The sequence below is a fragment of the Sciurus vulgaris genome, assembly GCF_902686455.1.
Source record: "Sciurus vulgaris genome assembly, chromosome: 4".
Classification (NCBI taxonomy): domain Eukaryota; kingdom Metazoa; phylum Chordata; class Mammalia; order Rodentia; family Sciuridae; genus Sciurus; species Sciurus vulgaris.
In genome coordinates this window covers 172,571,859-172,597,330 of record NC_136464.1, presented here as the reverse complement: position 1 = coordinate 172,597,330, position 25,472 = coordinate 172,571,859, and the positions used below count along the sequence as shown (strand labels likewise).

Sequence of the window (25,472 nt, the reverse complement as noted above, 5' to 3'; positions counted from 1 at the left end):
ACCACTCAGTTTTGGGTATCCATTAAGATTCTTAGGACATATCCTCAATGATTAAGGAAGGACTCCTGTATTAATCTGTTGAAGAAACAATGACTTTATTGGATTTTTCTTGTTGGAAGTCTAGGAAAAGTAAAAAGTCCAGCATTTGCAATGCTAGACTATAATTAGGTTTTCAATCAGAGTAGTAGAAACACTGCGTACGTATGTTATGCATGCTTGTATATATGTGAATATGATAATTGAATAAATCAGAATTTGTTTAGGAATTATGTGTAAAACTTGGTCTTACACACTTGTGGGATCTGGTTAAACACTTTGTTCAAGATTGTTAGTTTCTAATATGAGAGCTTGAAATTCATAGAGAGGCAGATATGAAGATGACTATAAAGAGGGGAATCAAGAGCAAGTTGAAACCCCACAAGCGTAGATGGAAACCTTTGTCGGCACTTGTTGCCTCATGACCTTGTTATACAGTGGGCTTCGTACCAAAGATGGGAGCCCTCTTTCACAAAGCTAAGTCCACATGCCTGACCAGGAATCAGAAGCGTGGAGGGGGAGGGGACAGGGAAGGTTAAACAAGTTGTACACCCAGCTGCTGCCTCATGTCTCCAGGGTGAATCTGCAGATCCAAAATAAATATGTGAGGTGCCAAGTGGCTGTTACTGCCTTTTGGCCTTCTAAATCTACTAGAATCTCTCTTGTGGCTCATTCAAATCAGAAACATTCTGGGAAATGTAGTTTAACCTGGTTGGCCAAGTCAAGTTGACACATGATAAAGCCACTGAATGGACCAAGGGTCCAAAGATTTGCTTTGCTAAGTTCTAGTAGTGAGATGTAAATAAAAGACAGTTTAACCATTATCACATATGATTCCTTAGTCATTTTTAAGCTCATATTTTCTGTTAGAGTGCCTGGTTAATTGTAAAAATAACTACACAGTTTTCTTTATACTATTAATGATTACCTCAGTTTACCCAAGTATCTTAAAATTATCACATTTAGTTATTTTCTCTAGAAATATCATTCTTCATCAGTGAATATGCTTTCTTTGATTTTTTTTATTAAGGAAAATTGTAACTCTTAAAGTTCAATTCTATGTTAAATATTTTCTGTGTATTTTCTGTTAATTTTAGAAAATATTAGTGAATCTTTGGAAATCAATATTAGGGTGATATACACCAGAGATGAGCAAGTACTTCAAGTCCTTTTCATTTGAATATGCATTATAAATATGATTTCTTTAGTTAAGTATGTGTATTTTAGTCAGCTTCTGAACTGCTGTGACCAAAAGGCCCGACAAGAACATTTAGAGGAAAAGTTTATTTTGGGGCCCACAGTTTTAGAGTTCTTAGTCCCTAGATGGCCAACTCCATTCTTTAGGGCCAAGTGTTAGGCAGAACATCATGATGGTGGAGTGTGGTAGAAGAAAGTGACTTAGGACATCGCACCAAGAAGCAGAGAGAGAGAGAGCTCTCCTCACCATGACAAAATATATACCCCAAAGGCACACCCTACCAGCCTATGATTACCATTCAGCTAATTTCTTTTTTTTTTAAGATGTTTTTGAAACAATTAATTCTACATACATACATACTTCCTTTCCTCTTTACTCAACAGTTGCATGGGGGTGGGGGGAGTAGCTCAGTAAAAAGGAATAGATGTTTTTCCAGTAAGATTTTGCATTAGGATTCATAAAAGTGGGTAGAAAATGGTAGGTATAGTTCTATCCGATTGGAAAATTTCCTCACTTATCCTAGATTTAAACATATTTATTATTAATGCTTACACAAAAATTACCACTTTTACTATTTAAGTGTGTAATTCAGAGGCATTAAGTACAGTTTTTTTTTTTTTTTGCAACCGTCACTACCATCTATCATCAGAATGTTTTCAGATTTGCAAACTCTATATCCATTAAACAATTCCTGATTGCCCCCTTCCCTATCCTTCGGCAACCACCATTCTACTCCTAGACTACTTTTGGTTTCAGTCTCTCTTTCACTTATTAAGAGGGTCTACTGCTGACCAATGCATATACGTGATTTGAGTTTATTGTAGAGAAAGAGGTGGAGACAAATGATGTGAGCCTCCAATCCACGTCTCAGCAGCCCTGCCATGGATCTGCCCGATTCTTTTGCATCAAAAAGTTGATCTTTTGAGCCATTTCCATGTTGTAGATCCGCCAGCAGTTTTCATAACTTTCCCCCTGTCGTTTGCGGCAAGGTTTCTCATAGTATCTTCATCGTTTGATGTCCTCAATGAGCCCATCCATGCTGACGATTCTGTTCAGGGTCCTGTATTACCTTCCACCTTCCCTTCCTGTACCATCACAGTCCTGGCAATGAACTTCAGGTGTTTTGCCATGACCTTGGATTTAAGTCTTTACTTTGCAGGACCCGTTGCCCTCAGCCCTGGACCATTCAGCTAATTTCTATCAGAGGATTAATACACTCATTAGGTTACGGTTCTCATTACCCAACCATTTCACATCTAAACTTTGTTTCATTGTCTTACACATGAACTTTTGGGTAACACCTAATATCTAAACTTTAATGTTTTTCATGAGCTTATGTATATACTTATGTAATCACATGAAATGCACTCATTTACAGCTTTTTAAGCAGATCACACAATTTATTTTTTAATATAGCATTGTATCTTTGCCATTCTGCTTCCATGTCTGAAAGGAGTCATTTTATAATACTAAAAATGTTAAAACAGTTATTATAAATCTATTAGTGTGTTAACATGTCTGGTTGTTATTCCTTCCAAAAGTGTAAATTGGTTTATAAAAATATTTAAATTTTACAAGGTAACTTAAATTAGAAGGTTTGCAAATGGAAAAAGAAAAGGGTATAGGTGAATTGAAATCACAAAGTGAAAAAGGAAAGCACAATGACATTTTTTCTCTTCTGTTAAGGATCTCTGTTACCTTATTTCCTTCCCTCCAGACTACGTGGATTTTTTATTCTTCTAACATCTTTGTCAAAAATATCAATCCTAACCTGTCACCCCATCATGCCAGGAATTCACAGTGACAAACACAGGTTGTATAAGAGTATATGTGAAACCTCTTAGAGGAGACCTTGCAGACTGCTGCAGTAATGAACTTCCTTTCATTCCAGCTGTGAGCTTACCATGAACTTAGTTCTGAGCTTGCCAGTTTACACAGTTCCCAAAGTTCATGAGATGAAAACAAACTCATTGTTCAGGTAGAATGTGACTATTAGAAGGTCAAAGAAATTTCTCCCAGAGCCTTCATGAGGAGGATACTGTATAATGAACAGTGTCTTCAACATCATTCTTAAAATAGACTTGACCTATTTTGTAAATAGATTGATAGTGTCATAATAAATGCAGTTCAGAGCTCTCCATTGCTGTGGCATATTTGAAATGTGTTTAGTATATCTAAAAGAGCTGATGAGTTCCACATATACTAAATAGTTTTTGTTGTTGTTGTCCACCCGCAACACATAAGCTTTAATAAACTGATTTTTTTTCTCCTGGCTAATGGCATGAAATGTTATCAGTAGTTTCTTAGAGATCCATGACCTTAAATATATGATAAAGGTGGCATTAGCATTTTGTTAATGTTATGTGGAAAAAAAGATATTCTGCTTCCATTCTTGTCAGTTAATCTAATATCTACTATTAGGCTCAGGATTCTGCTCATAAAATTTGTTTTAAATCCTAGGTTCAAGATACACATAATTAGATGTTGAAGACTAAACAATTCTGACTCATAACCTCACATAATTAGCAGTATTCTAGAGGAAAAACTTATAGCAACAGTAAACAGATGCATACTTAAAACATAATAAATCATTTCCAAGTTTTTTGAGTGCTTCTACAAGTATAATAGTAATTTGGCAAGTTTTCACAAGATAACTTAGCAACACTGTAGAGTCATATTAATATTATAATGTCTGATTTATAATCCTTATTTCTAGCAATTAATATCCAGCAAGAGCTTTTGTCTGATTCCTTCACTCTTATTTTAATATAATTAAAATCATATACTACATGTAAAATGTGTTTCAGTTCTATAACAGGAAGGCCTGTATTTGAAATGTTTACATTGACTTTTATTTAATTGCCGAGCAATCAGTCTTCTCACTGCAAAAAGTAATTTGTGCCATAAGAGAATAATATTCCTGTAATTTCACATATGTAACTCTTGGTTTGGTAAACTTTTTCTCTCTGTAATATGTGAAATATATAATTCATTCATCCTGTATCTCAAAAAATTATTTCCTTTATGAACATGGTTTTAAAACAGTACTTCTATTGGAACATTCTATACCTTAATCAAATATATACTGTCATCTTTTAATTATATTATATGTAGAAATGATTATTCCCTTTTCTGTACTTATAATATTTTCTCATTTCCCTTTGAAGATTAGTCTAGCTTTTAATTTAGAACTTAGATTAGAGGAAGACTGGGATCAACATAATAAGGTATAATAAACTTGAGGATGTTTGTTCCTAAAATTCCATTTTATGGAATTTGTGAATACATTGATTTTGAAAAATACATTAATATGCTGAATAGTTAATTTTATCCTCAAATCTGAGGAAATACATTCAACCAACCCAAAAGCGTCTTGGGTTAATTTTTACATTAAATGATCTATGAGAATTTTAAGTATCTAAAACTATCAGAATTTTTACTGTAATGTCATTCTTTGAATTTATCACATTTCCAAAATCTTACTTTCATTTTTTTGAATTCTTTCAGGTTTTATAATTTGTAGAAAACAAACTTTCCAATGTGCATTTTATTGTGTGAAATAACCAGAATTTTTTAATCCAGTGAGAAAAAATAATTCATAAGACTGCACACAGCCAACATCATGATTAATGAAGTGTTTGTATAAGTTGTCTTTCATCTTACTTGTTTTTTTAATTTTTCTAGCATTATAAAGATAAATCCTCAAGAGAATGATATGGTCTTTGATGTCATTGCTATTGTTGATCCCTTAACAAGAGAAGCACAGAAGATGGCACAGTTATTGACTGTAAGGAAATATAAATTAGTCTAAAATTTTTTATTTGAAATTTATCTTTTCAAGTCTGTTTTTAAGTATTTGTGCTTAGTTTTTTATATCACCCACCCTTTCAATAGATTATCATATTTCAGTGTAGAAAATGAAATGATAGAACTAACACAGGGTGTTACAGTAGTATGGAGGTTAAACATTGCTCTGGGTTGAATTGTGTCCCCTGTAAAATTTATATCTCAACATACAAAATTTATTTCAATTTAAAACCCTATTCTCTAGTGTGACTGAATGTGGAGAGAGGGGCTTTAGGAGGTGAAGTTAAATGAGGTCATTAAAATGGGACACTATCCTGTCACGTTGGTGTCCTCATGAGAAGAGGAAGAGAGATCTTTGTCACCTTGCACACACAAAGAGGTCATTTCAGCACAGTGACATGATAGCCACCTTAAAACCAAGAAGAGAGCTCTTACCAGATACGAAATCAGCTGGAATTTTGACCTGAACTTTCCAAACTCCAGAACTGTGAAAAAAATAAATTTCTGTTGTTTAAGCACTTGGTCTGTGGTGTTTTATTACCGCAGCTCTAGCTAGCTAACACAGTTGTGGTCCCCATGTTGTACAGGATGCATATGGGAGAGGCTGATCCTTAAGCTTCACTAGGTGAAGTTTAAAGTGCAGTAAATAATGTTATCCAAAAAGGTGAGGATGAGGGAAGAGGGAACATAGAGATCATATTCAATAGGTTTGGCTTCTGTAACGGCCAAAAGGACAGTACCTTCAGCAGTCCTCATGAAGCTACACAGGGCTTCTAAAGGCAGCTCCACCATCACTGTCTAGATGTTCAGCCATCCTCGTGAAGCGTCTTCTGGGTAGTGGTCTAAGTCACTTCAGGCTCCTAACCATCTCTCTCTATGTTGCCAGCATGAAGGGAAGAACAAGGCACAATCACAAAGTTAGACATTCTGTCCTGTCTTTTCTCCAATGACAAAAATGTAGCTAGTCATCTGACTGCACTTAATGATAGGTAGGCTGAAGGTATGGCCACAAAACCTACATAAAGCTGAAATTCTTAGTGAATTCTTTCACTAAGAAAGTAGGAGGAATGAATGTTAGGAGCTACTATCTTAAAAAGGACAAGATGCAGCTTACCGTTACACTGGATTTCAGAGGTTCAGATTATGATGCAGTCTTGAGTAACTGAATTGGAATAAGCTAGTTAGATTTTAAAACTGCTTTTCTAGTGATATTCAAAAGTTTGGCTTGCTTCTATTTGAAATCACTCAACACCTTTTAAAGATACCTTTTTAAAAACTACTTTTGGAAAAATTGTCTTTTGATAGTTGGTTTTGCTTTTGGGACCAGGCAAAAGTAATTAGATATTAAATAATATCTTATGACTATTGTAAGTTATCAAGCTGGATAATACTGGTATATCAAAATTTCAAATTTTAATTTTTCTCAGAAGTTAGTTTGTATTATCAAATGATGTCAAAAAAGGTATTATATCTGTTCATTAATGTAGACAATTTTGGAAAGGCTGCTGCTCTTTCTGTTCAATACATGAATAGAGAAAACTTAATTCCAAACTGATTTCCCCATTCTTTTAGCATTTGTATAGCTTCAAATTTTTACTTCTTGAACTCTTCTCTCAAGATTATTCTTTAAAGCAGCCATCAGTATTTATCTCTAAGGATGGGAACCAGTGCCATGCTTTTTAGTGTACAAATTCCATATTCCTGTGGAGGGTCATTTTTCAGAAAAAAAGATCATTTACATTTAAAATGTTTTATGTAAAAGTAGAATTTAGGAATAAGAAATATAGAATTATACAGAAACAAAATGTGAAATGACACTCCAGTTTACATTATTGGTGGTAATATCATACATTATTTCTAAGCACCTTTATTTCTTTATAAAAGAATGATTTATTGAAAGAAATATATAGTGTTTCATGAAACATTTGGGGAAAACAAATGGCCTCCATAGTAGTAAGTGTTAGGAGTGATAGAATGGAAATTAATTTAAATTAATTTAAGCTCTTAGATCCTTAAATCTGTATATTATAATTCATTATCAAGCCTGTATCCTTTCTGTTATATATATCTGGTTTTTGGTATTTTTTCTTCTTTATCCATCCTTCATTTGTCTTTAATAGCTTTCAAATATTCAGTATTTTATTGCCTATGTAGAAATAGGATTTTTAAAATAATTCTTATCCTACTTATTATTTCAGGAAAATAAAGAGAAAATAGAGTATTTCATCTGTATAGAACTTCGGATTAGGAACCCTGGCCAATGTTGTGAGGTCACTAATTTGTGTTTGCAGATTAAAGTTCTAGTAATTATTTTACTTATTCTTTAATACTAAGAAAATTTAGATACTGTGAAAGAAAGTTACTTGAGATAAAAGGCAAGTGGCTTAACCCTGGGGTAAAGAAATCAATTGTTTGAGTTCAAATCTTACCTCTGCCATGACTTACTGTGACCGTTAACAAAGTATTTAGTCTTGTGCCTTAACTGTAAGTGTTACATGAAGGGGTATATGAGGATAACAAGAGATAATATAAAGCGTTAATGCAGTGCCTGGTACACAGTACATACTCATTGAATGTTTACTATTGATATTAAAATAACTATGGGAATTTTTTAAATAGGTCCTTGGCAAGATTATAAATATGAAGATAAAGCTGTTAATGAACTGCAGGGGTAAGCTTTCAGAAGCCCCTTTAGAGAGGTGAGTCAGAATGAACCTAATTTTATTTTGAAAGATTTGCAAATACTAAAAAGAGAAAAGGAGGCTATTATTTCCTGGGCCTGGTGTGTTTTTTTTTTTTTCCCCCCTCATTGAATGCTTCACTGATATGCATTACATAGTCAATTTATTACCCTTAATCAATATAAATTCATACAAAAGTAAAGTAACCTAACTCAATAAATATATTCAGTCTTATCGCAGAATTTATATGGATTTATATTTATCTAAAGATATTTTTATAAATGTGATCTAGGAATACCCATTTAGAAATATTTCTGTGGGAAGTAAGGTGAATTCAATCATTTTTGGTTTATTTATTTAGAGTTGAATTTCAAAGTGATCTCTTATGTTATCACATTTACTATTTGGGGGTCAAGAGGAAAGTAGTTTAGAATAATCTATCAATGGTACAGAAAATGTTTATCATTATATACAAATATTCTTCTTACTTTTGTGTTGAAATAATCTCTCAAGAGGGAACAAAAATATATCCTTCATTTTCTGGATCAGAATTACTATGATTCTAAGCCACTTACTGGTAGAAATATTTAGTATCCTTCAGGTGTCATTGGGCAGAAAAAAGGATAAACACCAATCAACTAGCTTTGAAAAGCTTGCTAATGTACTTTTCCCTACATATAATTATGTAACTCTAAACCAAAAATATATGCATACACAGAATTCAGTTACTCCCTTGTTTATCTGTCAAATTGTGTTTGTTATAATTGACATACTGCACATTGTTGCCTTGAGTGGACATTTGAGCATGGTATGTTGTGTATGGTTCCTTTTTGTTTGGGTTTGTTTTTACTTGGAAAGCAATAAAATGGAAGATGTGGAAAATTGCTTATTTATCTTTTATATTTCAAATGTTGTCACATACCTTTATAAATCTGAATAAAACCTATAAGTTTTTTATCCTCTAATTAAAAGTTCAATGAGTACAGTCCTCTTCAGAGTATCACTATAAAGCTTTGAACATAAAATATAGAATGGAATGTTAACTTTATAAACAAACATAGTATTTTGAGGCAGAAAGAATGAACTTCTGTAAATGAAGTAATTCCTAAAGTACTAGGTAGACAGTATACATACAGTTAAGGCATCTTTTTTTTTTTTTTTTCGGTGCTGGGGATTAGAACCCAGGGCCTTGTGTTTGTGAGGCAAACACTCTACCAACTGAGCTATGTCCCTAGCCCAAGGTATCATTTTTAAACTGCTGATTCAATAGACTTTTTACTTAGTAGTATGTGTCAAGCAAACTGACTTACGTGTATATTCCCAGTCCTTTCCTTTTGAGTAAATGCCATCTCATTCTTCTCAGAGGAGAGAGCACAAATGAGCAGGAATTCCCTCAGCTGCCTTCTGTAACTTCTGTGCCTCTGCAGCCTTCCTGGGTTGCAGGGGAGCAGTACTATATCTGTCCCTTTTGTTAAGGTGAATATTCAGTGCCTGTTTTTATTCCATGGTTCCCTGTTTGCTCTTGATCCTTGATGTATCACATATTTGCTCTGTTCTGTATCTTTAACCTATCTATTGACCTTTTACTTCAGTCCTTGAAATTACTCAATTCTATAAAATTTGCTGCCTTAATTTCTTTGCATAGAAAGTACCAACTTTTCTTCCTTCTCTGTTTTCCTCTCTTCCTTCCCCTTTCTCATCTAAGCCTCTTCAGAGAGTAGTTATATTCTCTATTCTTCTGTCATTCACATATTTCCACTGCAGTTCAGCTTTTAACTTCCTTGCCACAGTAATTGTTTTTACTAAATCACACACACACACACACACACACACACACACACACACACACACACAAATGCCATTTGCAGCATGCATGGGATAATTCTTCCTTGGCATTCCTGCATTTGACAGTACTGAGTATTTGTCTGGTATCATGTATTTCATGACTGTTCTCTTTTCTGTGTCTCCACTTATCTTTTTGTTTTAAATGTGGAGCTACCTCAATGACATGACTTCCAGAAATCACCGTCACCTGGAATTCATGCTCTGTAGTTTCTTTTGGAGTGAGGGCTAGAATGATTCTCCTGAACAAAATGTGGCAAAAATGATGGACTGTTTCTTGTACACTTAGTGACTTGTGTCTTGTGTTCTCTGTCTCTCTTTCTCTCTGACTTTTCTTGTATGTTTCTCTGTGAGGCATTTTGGAGATGCCCTTGTGACAAACACCTGAAAGCACTCTCCAGCCAACCACAAGTGAGAACTACAACCCTCTCCACTGCAGCACAACAGGGACAAGACCTAGTAGTAGTAGATCCTCTCCCTGACAACACAGCTGACATCCTGATTACAGTCTTTAGCTATTCTGAACCTGTAACTAATTCATATTATACCTCATATTAAAAGATGAGGTTAAAATACAGTGAAACTGCAGATATGTCTAAAAGCTCTACTAAGCAGCTGCATTAACTCAGTCCTGCTTTTTTTTAATTCAGCTTTTAAAATTGGTACCAAAACTATTTCTTGAATTTCTTTTCTGGGTATAATTTTCTCTTCATATTATTTGGAGTGCTAAGATTTAATAAAAGAGCCATAAAAAAACAGACCATGGTCAAACACGAAGGATCAGTAAGTCAATTAAGACCATAAATTATTACAAATTGCATTAGTCAAATATATCTTAAAGGGACTCAGATCATGTTCATTAAGAGAAAATAAGATTATTATACTATAATAGTCTTATAAATAATAGTATCAAGAATAATTGTCTGTTTTTCATTAACTTCAGTACAGGGCATATTTAACCTTTTTGATTTAAGATTTTGTGACCATGTTAAGTCATTTTTAACTTCAAAATATTTTAGAATAATATTTTCAATTTTGATCACAGTAATTTTATGTTTTATTAACAGCTTCTATCGTTTTGTTCTGGAACCAGAACTGATGTCAGGGGCTAATGATAGCCCTCTTGGACCAGTGGCAAAATTTCTGGACATCCCTGAATCACCTCTTCTGACCCTCAACATGATTACTCCTGAAGGCTGGTTGGTTGAAACAGTACATAGCAACTGTGACCTTGACAATATTCACCTTAAAGATGTAAGTTATTAATGCAAAGTCATATAAAGAGAAGAATAAAATGAGTTTTTAGCAGTATTACAGTTGTAGGAAATGAGCCATCATCCTACACAGATGCTCACCAGCAAGTTCTTTGTGATTCTAGCTCTTTTTCTTTGTTTCCTTAACTTCCAAGTTCAGCTCTCATTTTCCAGGTTCCTAGGTGCCTTCACCTTTTTCATTGTGTCATATTCCACTAGCCCACAAAGACTATGCTAAGATGAACAATGTAAAAGATAAGAACACATGGCAGCTTAAGACAACACTATGAATTACCCATTTTGCCTTCAAGTTTTGTTTTTAACTTCAAGAGGGAGTCTCATTCAGAGCCTTTTGTTACTCATGGCTCACAGCCAGAGAAAGCTGTCCTTTCTAAATTAGGGTAAAAAGCAGGAAATAAAATTTATTGCAGGCTGGGTACACCTGCTTCCCATCTGTTTTAGTCAGCTTCGTGTTGCTGTGACCAAAAGACCTGACGAGGAGGAGGATGGAAAGTTTATTTGGAGCTCACAGTTTTGGAGGTTTCAGTTCACACAGGCTCATTTTATTCTTTGGGACCTGAGATAAGATGGAATATTTTGGCATAAGGGTGTAGCAGAGGAAAGCAGCTGGGGACATAGCAACCAAGAAGTAGAGAGAGCTCCATTCCCCAAGGCCAAAATATGTACCCCCAAAGGCATGCCCTCAGTGACCCACCTCCTCCAGCCATACCCTACCTGCCTACAGTTAATACCTAGTTAATCCCTGTCAGGGGATTAATGCTCTGACTAGGTAAAGATTCTCATAACCCAGTCATTTCACTCTGAACTTCTGCATTGTCTCACACATGAAATTTTGGGAGACACCTTACATCTAAACTATAACGTCATCACCTCCAGTGCGACCTTAGTCTAATAAATATTGAGACTTCTCTTCCTTGCCTGTTGTCATTCATATATAACATAAAAAATAACATTTTAAAATACACCAAATCATTCAAAACGTCGAACTCAGAATGAGAAAGAAGATTCCAAAACCACAACAAAATTTTTAGGACATCTTACCTAAAAATGATGCTCAGAAACAGGAGAAATGCTTCCTTCTCGTTGTTTTCCCCCAGACCTGTTTCTAGGTGCTGTGATGATTTGGTTAAGATTGCTCATAATAATATTTATTATGCTTGTCATTTGTTACTTTGTGCCTAAGGCAAATTTTTTCATTTAATCATGAGTAGATTCTGTGGGTTCCTAATCATTTCCCTGTAACATACTTTCTAGTAGCCCCAAGTTGAGCCACTCAAAAAATACCTAAAACTGAGTCATAGCCACCATCTGAAATGAGTTCTTCAAATCTAGGAAAGATTAGGAAAACAGCAAAATAATAAAACCTATGAGAAAAAGTTCAAAAATGAACTTTGCAAGAGGGGGGGAAAAGACAATATCTGGTTTTTTTTTTTCCATAATCAGATCTCTTAACAGTAAGTGGGATTGTTTATGAAGAGAGTGCAACATTATGTATTGGTAAGATAACACTAACCAAATGTAAGAGAGGGAAAAGTTAGAAGTTTGTAGCAGGAGAAATAATACAGTTAGAAAAGGAAGTGGAGCCTCTGGTGAGTCCCAGCAGCTGTGGAATAATGGAAGTTAGCTGAACACTTCTGTTGATGAGTGGCGAACCCCGTGCTGTCATTTTAGAAGCTATTCAAATGAGTAACTTTAAAGTTAGAACAGTAAACAAAACTTTCCTATATCTTCACAGATTTAGGTGAATATAAAGAAGGGAATTAGAAATTCTAGCATCCATAAAAGTTTAGTGCCTCTCAAACTCTTCTGTTGTGTGCTGTAATACTTAAAATAGTATCCACAGTTATCCTAGAAAAATGTGAGGTAATAACAAAAGCATTTATTAGAGTAGAGGTAGAAGTGGTTAAGGCAAGAATGAGAATAACATGAGAGATTTGTCTTGTGCACTGGCCTTCACAAATTTCCCACATAACATCAAGTTTCCAAATATTGCTTAAGTACCTGGAAAATAAATTAATCCAGAAAAATCCTCTTGTAATAGGACTTTGTTCATTTGATTGTAACTACAAAGACTTTATTGCACAACCAGCATTAAGGCCACAATTTAAGGAGAAGAAAGTGGTTACAGGAAAGCTAAAAATGAGACAGTCACATTTAAAGGCCTCTTTTAAGAGGAATTGGGGTTTTTCAAGATGGCGGACTAGAAGGTGACTGTCTTTTATGACGCTCCAGGACTCAGAATTCAAGAAGAGGAGGTATTGAGAGACTTGGGACCAACTCAGCTGCCAGGTGAGTCTCTCCCACTGGACGAGGCTCCCCAGATGGGGAAGTAGTCCTGGAAACACGGAACTTTGTGGAGTAGAGTTACCCAGTGAGACTCCCCTGCTGGAGCAGTGAACCCGGACAGCTGGGAGCATTGTAGAGGACGGCCACTCAGCGAGAGGCTTTGGCGCAGAGCGAGGGTCCCAGGCCCCAGCAACAGGACTGGATCACAGGCAGCTTCTCGGAGGAGGGCCGCCCAACGAGAGACTTCAGTGCAGGGCCAGGCTCCCCGGCCCAGGCGGTAGATCTGGACCCCAGGGATCGTCGCAGAGGAGGGCTTTCCAGTGAAAGACTCACTCCCAGGGCAAGGCTCCCTGGCCCAGGAGGTAGGTCTAGATCCCTGGGAACATTGAGAGGAGGGCTGACCAGCCCAGGCAATAGTTCTGAACCAAAGGGAACTTCTTGGAGGAGAGCTGCCCAGCGAGATGTCCCCACCTGGTGAGTCTTCTCCGCCGGGTGAGGCTTTCCCACCAGGGCGGTAGAACCAGAGACACAGGCCCAGACCAGCCATGCCCCAGCCCGCAGTTTAGTCCCCCTTTGGCTGACAATCGGTCAACAAGTGGAGGCACCTCTGCCCACTAGCAGGGAATATGCCTCACCTGAAGGCCACCACCCCTCGACGGGCAGCTTCCTTGTGGAACACCGCATTATCATATTCCTTCAAGACTTCAGGCTACTGAAGGCTAGGAGGTGAGTTATTGGAAACCTACAGAGGCACTATAAGTCAATAGAGGAAATCTACAATATCTCAGAGTTTCACTACTAGAGGAGTAGATACCTGAGCAATATGAGAAAACAAAGGAAGAAAATGTCCCAAACAAGCCTAGACAGTATAGCAATAAAATCCAATGATAGCATGGCAGAAGAAATGTTAGAAAGGAAGTTCAGAATGTACATAATTCAGATGACCAGAGAAGCAAACGATGCGATGAAAGAGCAAATGCAGGCTTTGAATGATCGCACCAATCAACAGTTAAAAGAGCAAATGCGGGAGGCAGAAGATCATAGAGTTAGAGATACTGAAAAAAAAAAAAAAAAAACAAATCCTTGAAATGAAGGAAACAATAAACCAAGATAAAAACTCCATAGAAAGCATAACCAATAGGATAGAACACCTGGAAGACAGAACCTCAGACATTGAAGACAAAATATTTAATCTTGAAAACAAAGTTGACCAAACAGAGAAGATGGTAAGAAATCATGAACAGAATCTACAAGAATTATGGGATATCATGAAAAGACCAAATTTAAGAATTATTGGGATTTAGGAAGGTACAGAGAAACAAACCAAAGGAATAAACAATCTATTCAATGAAATAATATCAGAAAATTTCCCAAATCTGAAGAACAAAATAGAAAATCAAGTACAAGAGGCTTATAGGACTCCAAATACACAAAATTACAACAGACCCACACCAAGGTACATTATAATGAAAATACCTAACATACAAAATAAAGATAGAATTTTAAAGGCTGCGAGAGAAAAGAATCAAATTATATTCAGGGGGAAACCAATACAAATATCAGCAGATTTTTTTCAAACCGGACCCTAAAAGCTAGAAGGTCCTAGAACAACATTTTTCAAGCTCTGAAAGAAAACGGATGCCAACCAAGAATCTTATACCCAGCAAAACTTACCTTCAGATTTGACAATGAAATAAAATCCTTCCATGGTAAAAGCTAAAAGAATTTACAAAAAGAAAGCCGGCACTGCAGAACATTCTCAGCAAAATATTCCATGAGGAAGAGATGAAAAACAATGATGTAAATCAGCAAAGGGAGGAACTACCCTAAAGGAATAGCCAAATAAAGGAGAAACCAAGTCATGTCAAAAAAAAAAAAAAAAAAAAAAAAAAAAAAAACCAAAAGACTGGGAATACAAATCATATCTCAATAATAACCCTGGATTTTGTTTTGTTTTGTTTTTTTGTTTTTTCAATCTGTTTATTATTATGTATACACCCAAACTTCAGTTTACATGCTGTTGTGATTTTATTACTAGATTCCATACCCCTACAGTTGATAAATTTATACCATTTTAGTTATATAATGAGATACTTAGGAGTACTAAGAAAAAAATCAGTATTCAAAGGATTAATTTTGTTTATAATAACAAATTACCTTATCATCTTCTTCAGTTCAAAATCCAGTTTTGAACACAAGGAAGGCTTTCAAATCATGTTAATTAAATGGTGGTGCTTTAACCAGTAGCAGTTTGATTACCAATTACTCAGAGGATCTCTTTGTGAATGCCTCCTTCCTGTGTGTTAATATTTGCGTCTCCCACTTGACCATCTTCATAGACAAAAAAGAACCGTGTGCAGACAGGATCCATATTTGGGACAACCCATATCTCCCCATGTTTGTGCAGGTCAAGTGAGATGATCACCTCACATAAGGCTATGCATTTTAAGTTATAGCTTTGCAAGAATTGAGATTGTTGTCCTTTTTTCTGCGACTGAGAAGCACTGCTGCTTTTACTGCTCAAAGCTGACTCGTCCTTGACTGACACCTTCTGCTTCTTGTTCATCCCTGTGTAACCAAATGATATGCTTGACATTGGACTTAGATTCTACTTCCATACATTGCACCGTGGAGCTGCAGACGTGTATTAGAGGCAACAACCAAGCCATTCCTCAGGATGCAGTGCCAGTTTTCAGTGTGTGAGCCATGAAATGCAAAGTGCTTCCAAAAAGTTTTTTAGCAGCTCTAAAATTGGATTCTTTGGCTGGTGGACTGCTGAGATCAGGAATTGATGTGGACTGTGCATAAACTTCAATTGCCTGTTAACTGGCAGTTACACAATATGTGACCTATTACTTGAAATAACCCATTGCAGTAGGGGATGAGCGAGAGGGTCCTGTTTATCCATCTGCTTCTTGGTTTCCAGATATGGTGCTTGTGTCATTTCTCTGATAGAAGTTATGCTGTCCAGTGCTTTCATTACTTGATCATAGTTGTTCTTCCTGGGGTTGAAGGCCAACATCTGAGGATCATTAGGATCCACCACAGAAGTATATGGATTGAAAATGACAACTTTTCTAGGAGATTCCAATGCAGATCTACTCATGGACACCAGCAGATCTACCACCTGAGCTCCAGTTGCTATTTCATCAGCAGCTTCATTCATTACCCCCAGGGTTTGAAAAGCAAAGACACACAGCTCTTGTTATACAATAGGCTTTTGGGGCCGCCAGCATAGGTGAAAGTAATGGTGGAGTCTGAGTATCTGAAATCTGTAAACAGGCAGTCTTTCTCGGCTCTGGACTTCTGGATCACGACGTCAATATCCTTCTGAATTCACTCTTGCCTTGAACACATCCCCATGAAATAAATCCCTCAGGCCAAGGCAGGGGCTGAAGGCGAAGTGGTTTTGGAAATGATCCCATGTAATAGAGGAGGAGAGGGTGGAGGAGGAGGAGGAGGGGGAGGTCAGCTTTGCATTCCTAGATGTGACCACCCTGTTCTCTGCTGCTGGATTCCAGTTTTCTCCCCTTCACAGTGGATGGTGATGACACCGAGTCTCACTTTCTCCCTCCCCCCGCCCAGACTAATGGCTGTGGGGGGGCTGAGGGTGCCGGGGACGCAACAGAGCGATCACCGCCAGGGCTGCAGGCACCGGCGAGGGGTGAGCCCTGCTCCGACTCCAACCCTGAATGTTAATGGCCTGAACTCATCAATTAAAAGACATAGACTGGCAGATTGGATTAAAAAGAAAGATCCAACAATTTGCTGCCTGAAAGAGACTCATCTCATAGAAAGAGATTCCCACAGACTAAAGGTGAAAGGATGGGAGAAAACATATCATGCACATGGACACAGCAAAAAAACTGGAGTATCCATCCTCATATCAGATAATGTGGACTTCAAGCCAAAGTTAGTCAGAAGGGATAAAGAAGGACATTTCATACTGCTTAAGGGAAGCATAAATCAGCAAGACATAACAATCATAAATATCTAAGCCTCAAACAGTGGCTCATCCACGCACGTCAAACAAATCCTCAATTCCAGAAATCAAATAGACTACAACACAATAATTTTTAACACACCTCTCTCACCATTGGGAAGATCCTCCAAACAAAAATTGAACAAAGAAACCATAGATCTCAATAACACAATCAATAATTTAGACTTAACGGACATTTACAGAATATACCATCCAACAAACAGCGGATACACTTTCTTCTCAGCAGCACATGGATCCTTCTCTAAAATAGACCATATTCTATGCCACAAAGCTAATGTTAGCAAATACAAGAAGATGGAGATACTACCTTGTATTCTCTCAGATCATAATGGATTGAAGTTAGAAATAAATGACAGAGTAAAAACCAGAAACTACTCCAACACCTGGAGATTAAATAATACGCTATTGTATGATGAATGGATAACAGAAGACATCAGGAAGGAAATAAAAAAATTCTTAGAGGTAAATGAGAACAAAGAAACATCGTATCAAAATCTCTGGGAAACTATGAAAGCAGTACTTAGAGGAAAATTTATTTCATGGAGCGCATTCAATAAAAGAAGAAAAAAATCAACAAATTAATGACCTAACACTGCAGCTCAAAGTCCTAGAAAAAGAAGAACAGAGCAACACCAAAAGTAGTAGAAGACAGGAAATAGTTAAAATCAAAGCTGAAATCAACAAAAATGAAACAAAAGAAACAATAGAAAAAAATGACAATAAATAGTTGGTTCTTTGAAAAAATAAACAAAATTGATAAACCCTTAGCCACACTAACAAAGAAAAGGAGAGAGAAAACTCAAATTACTAAAATTCGGAATGAACAAGGAAATATCACAACAGACATGATTAAAATACAAAACATAATTAGAAGCTATTTTACAAATCTATACTCTAACAAAATAGAAAATCTCAAAGACATCAACAGGGTTTTAGAGACATATGAATTACCTAAACTTAAACAGGAGGACATACACAATTTAAATAGATCAATTGCAAGAAATGAAATAGAAGAAGTCATCAAAAGCCTACCAACAAAGAAAAGTCCAGGACCAGATGGGTTCTCAGCCGAGTTCTACGAGACCTTTAAAGAAGAGTTCATTCCAATACTCCTCAAAGTGTTCCATGTAATAGGAAGAGGAGGGAACCCTCCTAAACTCAACCTATGAAGCCAATATCACCCTGATACCTAAACCTGACAGACACATCGAGGAAAGAAAATTTCAGAACAATATCCTTAATGAACATTGATGCAAAAATTCTCAACAAAATCTTAGCAAATCGCATACAAAAATATATTAAAAAGATAGTGCACCACGATCAAGAGGGTTTTATCCCAGGGATGCAAGGTTGGTTCAACATTCGGAAATCAATAAATGTCATTCACCATATCAACAGACTTAAAGTCAAAAATCATATGATTATTTTGATAGATGCAGAAAAAGCATTTGATAAAATACACCACCCCTTCATGCTCAAAACACTAGAAAAAATAGGGATAGTGAGACCATTCCTTAACATTTTAAAGGCCATCTATGCTAAACTTATGCCCATATTATTCTAAATGGTGAAAAACTGAAAACATTCCCCTTAAAAACTGGAACAAGGCAGGGATGCCCTCTTTCACCACTTCTATTCAACATCATTCTTGAGACTCTGGCCAGAGCAATTAGACAAACCAAAGAAATTAAAGGGATACGAATTGGAAAAGAAGAACTCAAACTATCCCTGTTCGCTGATGACATGATTATATATTTAGAGGAACCTGGAAATTCCACCAGAAAACTTTTAGAACTCATAAGTGAATTCAGTAAAGTAGCAGGATATAAGATCAATGGTCATAAATCTAATGCATTTTTATACATAAGTGATGAATCTTCAGAAAGAGAAGTTAGGAAAACTACCCCATTCACAGTAGCCTCGAAAAAAATAAAATACTTGGGAATCAATCTCACAAAAGAGGTGAAAGACTTCTACAACGAGAACTACAGAACACTAAAGAAAGAAATTAAAGAAAACCTTAGAAGATGGAAAGATCTCCCATGTTCCTGGATAGGCAGAATTAATATTGTCAAAATGGCCATACTACCAAAAGTGCTATACAGATTCAATGCAATTCCAATTAAAATCCCAATGACATACCTCACAGAAATAGAGCAAGCAATCATGAAATTCATCTGGAAGAATAAGAAACCCAGAATAGCTAAAGCAATCCTTAGCAGGAAGAGTGAAACAGGGGATTTCACAATACCAGAACTTCAACTATACTACAAAGCAATAGTAACACAAATGGCATGGTATTGGTACCAAAATAGACAGGTAGATCAATGGTACAGAATAGAGGACATGGACACAAACCCAAAAAAATACAATTTTCTCATACTAGACAGAGGTGCCAAAACTATGCAATGGAGAAAAGATAGCCTCTTCAACAAATGGTGCTGGGAAAACTGGAAATCCATATGCAGCAGAATGAAACTAAACCTCTGTCTCTCACCCTGCCCAAAACTCAACTCAAAATGGATCAAGGACCTTGGAATCAAACGATCCTGCATTTTAAGAAAAAGTAGGTCCAAATCTTCACCTTGTTGGTCTAGGATCAGACTTCCTTAACAGGACTCCCATAGCACAAGAAATAAAAGCTAGAATCAACCACTGGGATAGATTCAAACTAAAAAGCTTTCTCTCAGCAAAGGAAACTATCAGCAATGCGAAGAAAGAGCCTACAGAGTGGGAGAATATCTTTGCCAGTCATACTTCAGATAGAGCACTAATCTCCAGAATCTATAAAGAACTCAAAAAACTCTACTCCAAGAATTCAAATAATCCAGTCGACAAATGGGCTAAGGAAATGAATAGACACTTCATAGAAGAAGATCTACAAGCAATCAACAAACATGGAAAAATGTTCAACATCTCTAGTAATTACAGAAATGCAAATCAAAACCACCCTAAGATTCCATCTCACCCCAATTAGAATGGCGATTATCAAGAATACGAGCAACAACAGGTGTTGGCGAGGATGTGGGGAGAAAGGTACACTCATACATTGCTGGTGGGGCTGCAAATTAGTGCAGCCACTCTGGAAAGCAGTGTGGAGATTCCTTAGAAAAGTTGGAATGGAACTACCATTTGACCCAGCTATCCCACTCCTCGGCCTCTACCCAAAGGACTTAAAATCAGCATACTACAGTGATGCAGCCACATCAATGTTCATAGCTGCTCAATTCACAATAGCCAGACTGTGGAACCAACCTAGATGCCCTTTGATTGATGAATAGATAAAGAAACTGTGATATATATATATATATATATATATATATATATATATATATATATACACACACACACACACACATACACACATACAATGGAGTATTACTCAGCCAAAAAGAATAATAAAATTTTGGCAATTTGCAGGCAAATGGATGAAGTTGTAAAATACCATGCTAAATGAGATAAGCCAATCTCAAAAAAACCAAAGGACAAATGATCTCGCTGATAAGCGGATGATGATACATAATGGGGGGTGGGAGGGAGGCAAGAATGGAGGAATGAGGGACTGAGGGAAAAGAGAGGTGGGAGGGGTGGGGGGAGGAAAAAATAGAATGAATCAAACACCATTTCCCTATGTAAATGTATGGTTATACAAATGGTATGCCTCTACTTTGTGTACAAACAGAGAAATAAGATGTACCCCATTTGTTTATAATAAATAAATAAACAAAAGAAGGAATTGGTGGGGCTGGGGTTATGGCTCAGTGGTAGAGTGATTACACAGCATATGTGAGGCACTGGGTTTGATTCTCAGCACCACTTATAAACAAATGAATAAAATATAGGTCTATCAACATCTAAAAATATTTTAAAAAGGAATTGGTGACTAGAAAGCAGCATGGAGAGTCCTCAAAAAAATTAGGAATGGAACCACCATTTGAACCAGTTATCCCACTCCTCAGCATATAGCCAAAGAATTTTAAATCAGCACACTACAGTGACACAACATCAGTGTTTACAGCACAATTCACAGCAGCTGGCTATGGAACCAACCTAGATGCCCAACAACATATGAATAGATAAAGAAATTGTGTCACATATACACAATGAAATATTACTTAGCCATAAAGAAAAGTGACTTTAGCATTTGCCAGTAAATGGCTGGATCTGGAGACTATCATGCTAAGTGAAATAAGCCAATCCCAAAAAACCAAAGGTTTTTTCACTGATGTGTGGAAGCTAAACCACAATAAATGTGGAGGGGTGGGGCAGGAGAGAGAATTATGATAATTAGACAAAGGGAAATGATAGGGAGGGGGATAAGAATAGGTAAGACAGTAGAATAAATCTAACATACTTTTCCTGTGTACATATATGAAAATACCTAAGTCAGGCTGAGGATATAGCTCAGTTGGTAGAGTGCTTGCCTTGCAAGCACAAGGCCCTGAGTTCTATCCCCAGCACTGCAAAAGAAAAGAAAAGAAAAGACCTAAGTAAATCCCACCATCATGCCCACCCACAAGAATGGGATCCTAATTAGTGTAAGATATATTCCATGTTTACATAATTTTATCAAAACGGATTCTGCCATCATGTATAACTAAGAAGAACCAATAAAAAATTACTATAATAGTCACTCTTGCTTAAATAAACATCACAAGACAAAAAAAAAAGGAATTGGTTATTTTGGTATTGTAGTTTGAATAAGTCAACAGAATTTAAGTCTGTTAGTAAACCTATAAGAATGAGAGAAATTTTCACTTTAATATAAAATGAAAAAGAATAGTCAAACTGGTTAAATATAGTTGGGCTCTGTCCTGATACCTAATTCATAATTAAAGAAATGTTATTAAGCTTAACTTAGTCACTTTAGGGTACTGTTTTCTTATCTATAATGTGAGAGTTGAACTAGGTTATCTCTACAATCTCTTTCTAAATAATGTTTTCTTATTCTAAATCTCTTCCATGGAAATATTTCCATTCAAGCAAATTGTTGTAAGGACTCTGCATAGTTTTAAGTATCTGAAGTTCATCATTAGGATAGTAATAATTAAAAACATTTAAAATCTGAAATTTTTGAAACAATTATTATCTTCAAAGATGTTTAATCAGTAAAATTATAACAGAACTTAAACACTATGCATAAATACTCTTTTTCTGAGATAATTTAAGGAGAAGCATCTATACAATATGGAATATTTCTAAATACTCCATCCTAAATAGACTGAAAATAATGTAAAAACCTCATGTTAAAATAAAATCACACTGATAATCACTGTTATTGTTATTCTAACAATTCCCCAAATGTCAAAATCCCCACTTGATTATTTTCATGTTTGGTTATGTTGTTCATATGAAATAGAGAAAAGCTTTATCCCTGAAATAGTATAATGTTTGCAATACAAGAATCTCTGGAAACAGTTGGAATGTATAGCCATATAGCAAGTTGTTTGTGAAGGCTGAGCATGGTGACTTGCACCCGTAATCCCAATTGCTTGGGAGTTGGAGGCAAGAAACTGGGAGTTCAAGGCTACCTGAGCAACATAGCAAGATCCTGTCTCAGAAAAAGGAAGATTTTTATGGAGGAGAGGGACACGTTCTGAGAAACCCATGTTTAATGAAAAAGCAAGGGGGCTGGGGTTGTGACTCAGTGGTGGAGCACTTGCCTAGCATGTGTGAGGCACTGGGTTCAATTCTCAGCACCGCATATAAATAAATCAATAAATATCCATTGACAACTGAAAATAGATTTTCAGAAAAAAAGCAGACCACTTTATTAGGGAAAAGATTATAGAAAAAAAATCAGTGTATATACGCTTATACAAATATTTAGTCTGTGGGTGCTTTCTATTTTTCCTTTTTCCTTTTGAAATTTGAAGCTTAATCTTAACTTTTTTTTTTTCATTAAAAGAAAACTGCCAGGTATGCTGATGTATACCTATAATCTTGGTTACTTGGAAAAGGGAGGCAGGAGGATAGCAAATTCAAGGCCAGATTGAGCAACTTAGAGCCTGTCTCAAAATAAGAAATAACTTATTTCTTAGGGGGATTTAACTCAGGTCAAACACCCTGGGTTTGGTCCCCAATAATCAGGGGGAAAAATTATGAGAAACTGAAGAGATGATACGTTGGATTTTTTGCCCAATTCCAAGTGGGTGCCCCAAAGCAATAGCAAACTGAAGGAGATTTTTTTTTTTTTGAGAACTATTCCATCTAAATCTAACTTCAAAATATCCTTTGACTACTACAAATTATGCAACACCTGTCTGTGCCCAGTGTCTTTCCCACTTGGTGATATTGGTGCATATATCATGAGATTGGGAAATCAGATGCTATGAGAAAAAAGCATTCATCATGAGCTTTAGTCTTGAAGAAATTGATGTTGCTAATCAGTTTACTCATGTATAAAATATGCAGACTTAATTGACCCACTGAAATACATTGGCTAATAAAACAGTCACATTTTTAATTATGAAATTTGTATTAGGATTACTAATACCAAAAACAATGATATGCTCCCTTCACAGATTGAGGGAGCTGTTACAGCAGAATATGAACTAGAGTATCTACTACTTGAAGGACATTGTTTTGATGCAACAACAGAACAACCTCCTCGGGGTCTGCAGTTTACACTGGGCACAAAAAATAAACCTGTTGTGGTCGATACGATAGTGATGGCCAATCTGGTAAGTATCCTAAATATCTAAATTGATGATACTTAACTGAATGTTTTGGTGACATTCTCCAAGTATTTCTACCAGCAAGATGAAATGCTCTTTATTCTCCTAGGCTGAACAACTCACAAAAAAAAAAAAAAAAAAAAAAAAAGAATCTTTGAATAAGATAATTAACTGAAAAATAGGGAAAAAAATCATACTTTTAGAATATGCCTTTTTTGTTCCTTTCAGATATACATAACAGTAGAGTATATTTTGACATACATGTGTGGAATATAACTTATTCTAATTAGGATCCCATTTTTGCAGTTGTATGTGATGTGAAATTGTGTATTCATATATGTACATAGGAAAGTTATGTCCAGTTCACCGTACTGTTTTTCCTGTTCCCATCTCCCCTCCCTTCCCTTCATTCTCCATTGTCTAATCCAGTGAACTTCTATTCTTAACCTCCTCCCCCCTTACTGTGTGTCAGTATCCACATATCAGAGAGAATAGTCATCCTTTGGTTGGTTGGTTAGTTTGTTTTTTTCTGGATTGACTTATTTCACTTAGCATGATAGTCTTCAGTTCCATCCACTTACCAGCAAATGCCATAATTTCATTCTTACTTATGGCTGAGTAATATTTCATTGTGTATATGTGCCACATTTTCTTAATCCATTCATCTGTTGAAGGGCACCTTGATTGGTTCCATATCTTAGCTATTGTGAATTTAGTGCTGTAAACATTAATGTGGCTGTGTCACTGTAGTATGCTGATTTTAAGTTCTTTGGGTATATACCAAGGAGTGGGATAACTGGTTAAGATAGTGGCTCCATCCCATGTTTTCTTAGGATCAATTTGCATTCCTACCAGCAATGTGCGAGTGAACCTTTCTTCCCACATCCTCACCAACATTTATTGTTACCTGTATTCTTTTTTTATATGTTTTATTTTTAGTTGTTGATGGACTCAGTACCTTTATTTTATTTTATTCATTTTATGTGGTGCTGAGGATTGAACGCAGTGCCTCACAAGTGCAAGGTAAGCTGTTTGCCACTGAGCCACAATCCCAGCCCCACCTGTATTCTTAATGATTGCCATTCTGACTGGAGTGAGATGGAACCTCATTGTAGTTTTAATTTGCATTCCTGTAATTGCTAGAGATGTTGAACCTGTTTTCATGTATTTGTTGACCACTCATATTTCTTCTTCTGTGAAATGTCTGTTCGGTTCCTTTGCCCATTTATTGTTGGGTTATTTCTTTTTTTGTGTTAAGTATTTTGAGTTCTTAGTTTATCCTAGAGATTAATGCTCTGAGATGCAGGTGGCAAAGATTTTCTCCCATTATGTGGGCTCTCCATTCATGTTCTTGATTGTTTCCTTTGCTATGAAGAAAATTTTTAGTTTGATACCATTCCATTTATTGATTCTTGATTTTACATCTTGCCCTTAAGGAATCTTGTTGAGGAAGTCAGTTCCTAAGTCAACATGATGGAGAATTGACCCTACAATTTCTTCTAGTAGGTACAGTGTCTCTGATCGAATACCTAGGTCCTTCATCCACTTTGAGTTTAGTGCAGAGTGAGACATAGGGGTTAAATTTTATTCTACTACATATGGATTTCCAGTCTTCCCAGCACCTGTTGGAGAGGCTGTCTTTTCTCCAACATATGTTTATGGCACCTT

At 36.2% G+C, this 25,472-nt stretch overlaps 1 protein-coding gene and 1 pseudogene across 5 annotated transcripts in view; one reads left to right on the top strand and one right to left on the bottom strand.

The window, feature by feature from the left end:
- The window catches only part of UGGT2 (UDP-glucose glycoprotein glucosyltransferase 2), a 212,494-nt gene that overhangs the window by 106,590 nt on the left and 80,432 nt on the right, over window positions 1–25,472 (top strand). For all 4 annotated transcript variants that reach the window (XM_079137705.1, XM_079137704.1, XM_079137707.1 and 1 more), the window contains 4 exons: window positions 4,919–5,021; window positions 7,661–7,740; window positions 10,632–10,818; window positions 23,652–23,810. In XM_079137705.1, coding sequence (XP_078993831.1) covers window positions 4,919–5,021; window positions 7,661–7,740; window positions 10,632–10,818; window positions 23,652–23,810 — 529 coding nt within the window. The remainder of the gene's footprint in view (window positions 1–4,918; window positions 5,022–7,660; window positions 7,741–10,631; window positions 10,819–23,651; window positions 23,811–25,472) is intronic.
- Window positions 2,023–4,629, bottom strand: LOC306659868 (small ribosomal subunit protein bS21m-like; annotated as a pseudogene). Its single transcript has one exon. The product of its transcript is annotated as a small ribosomal subunit protein bS21m-like (transcript).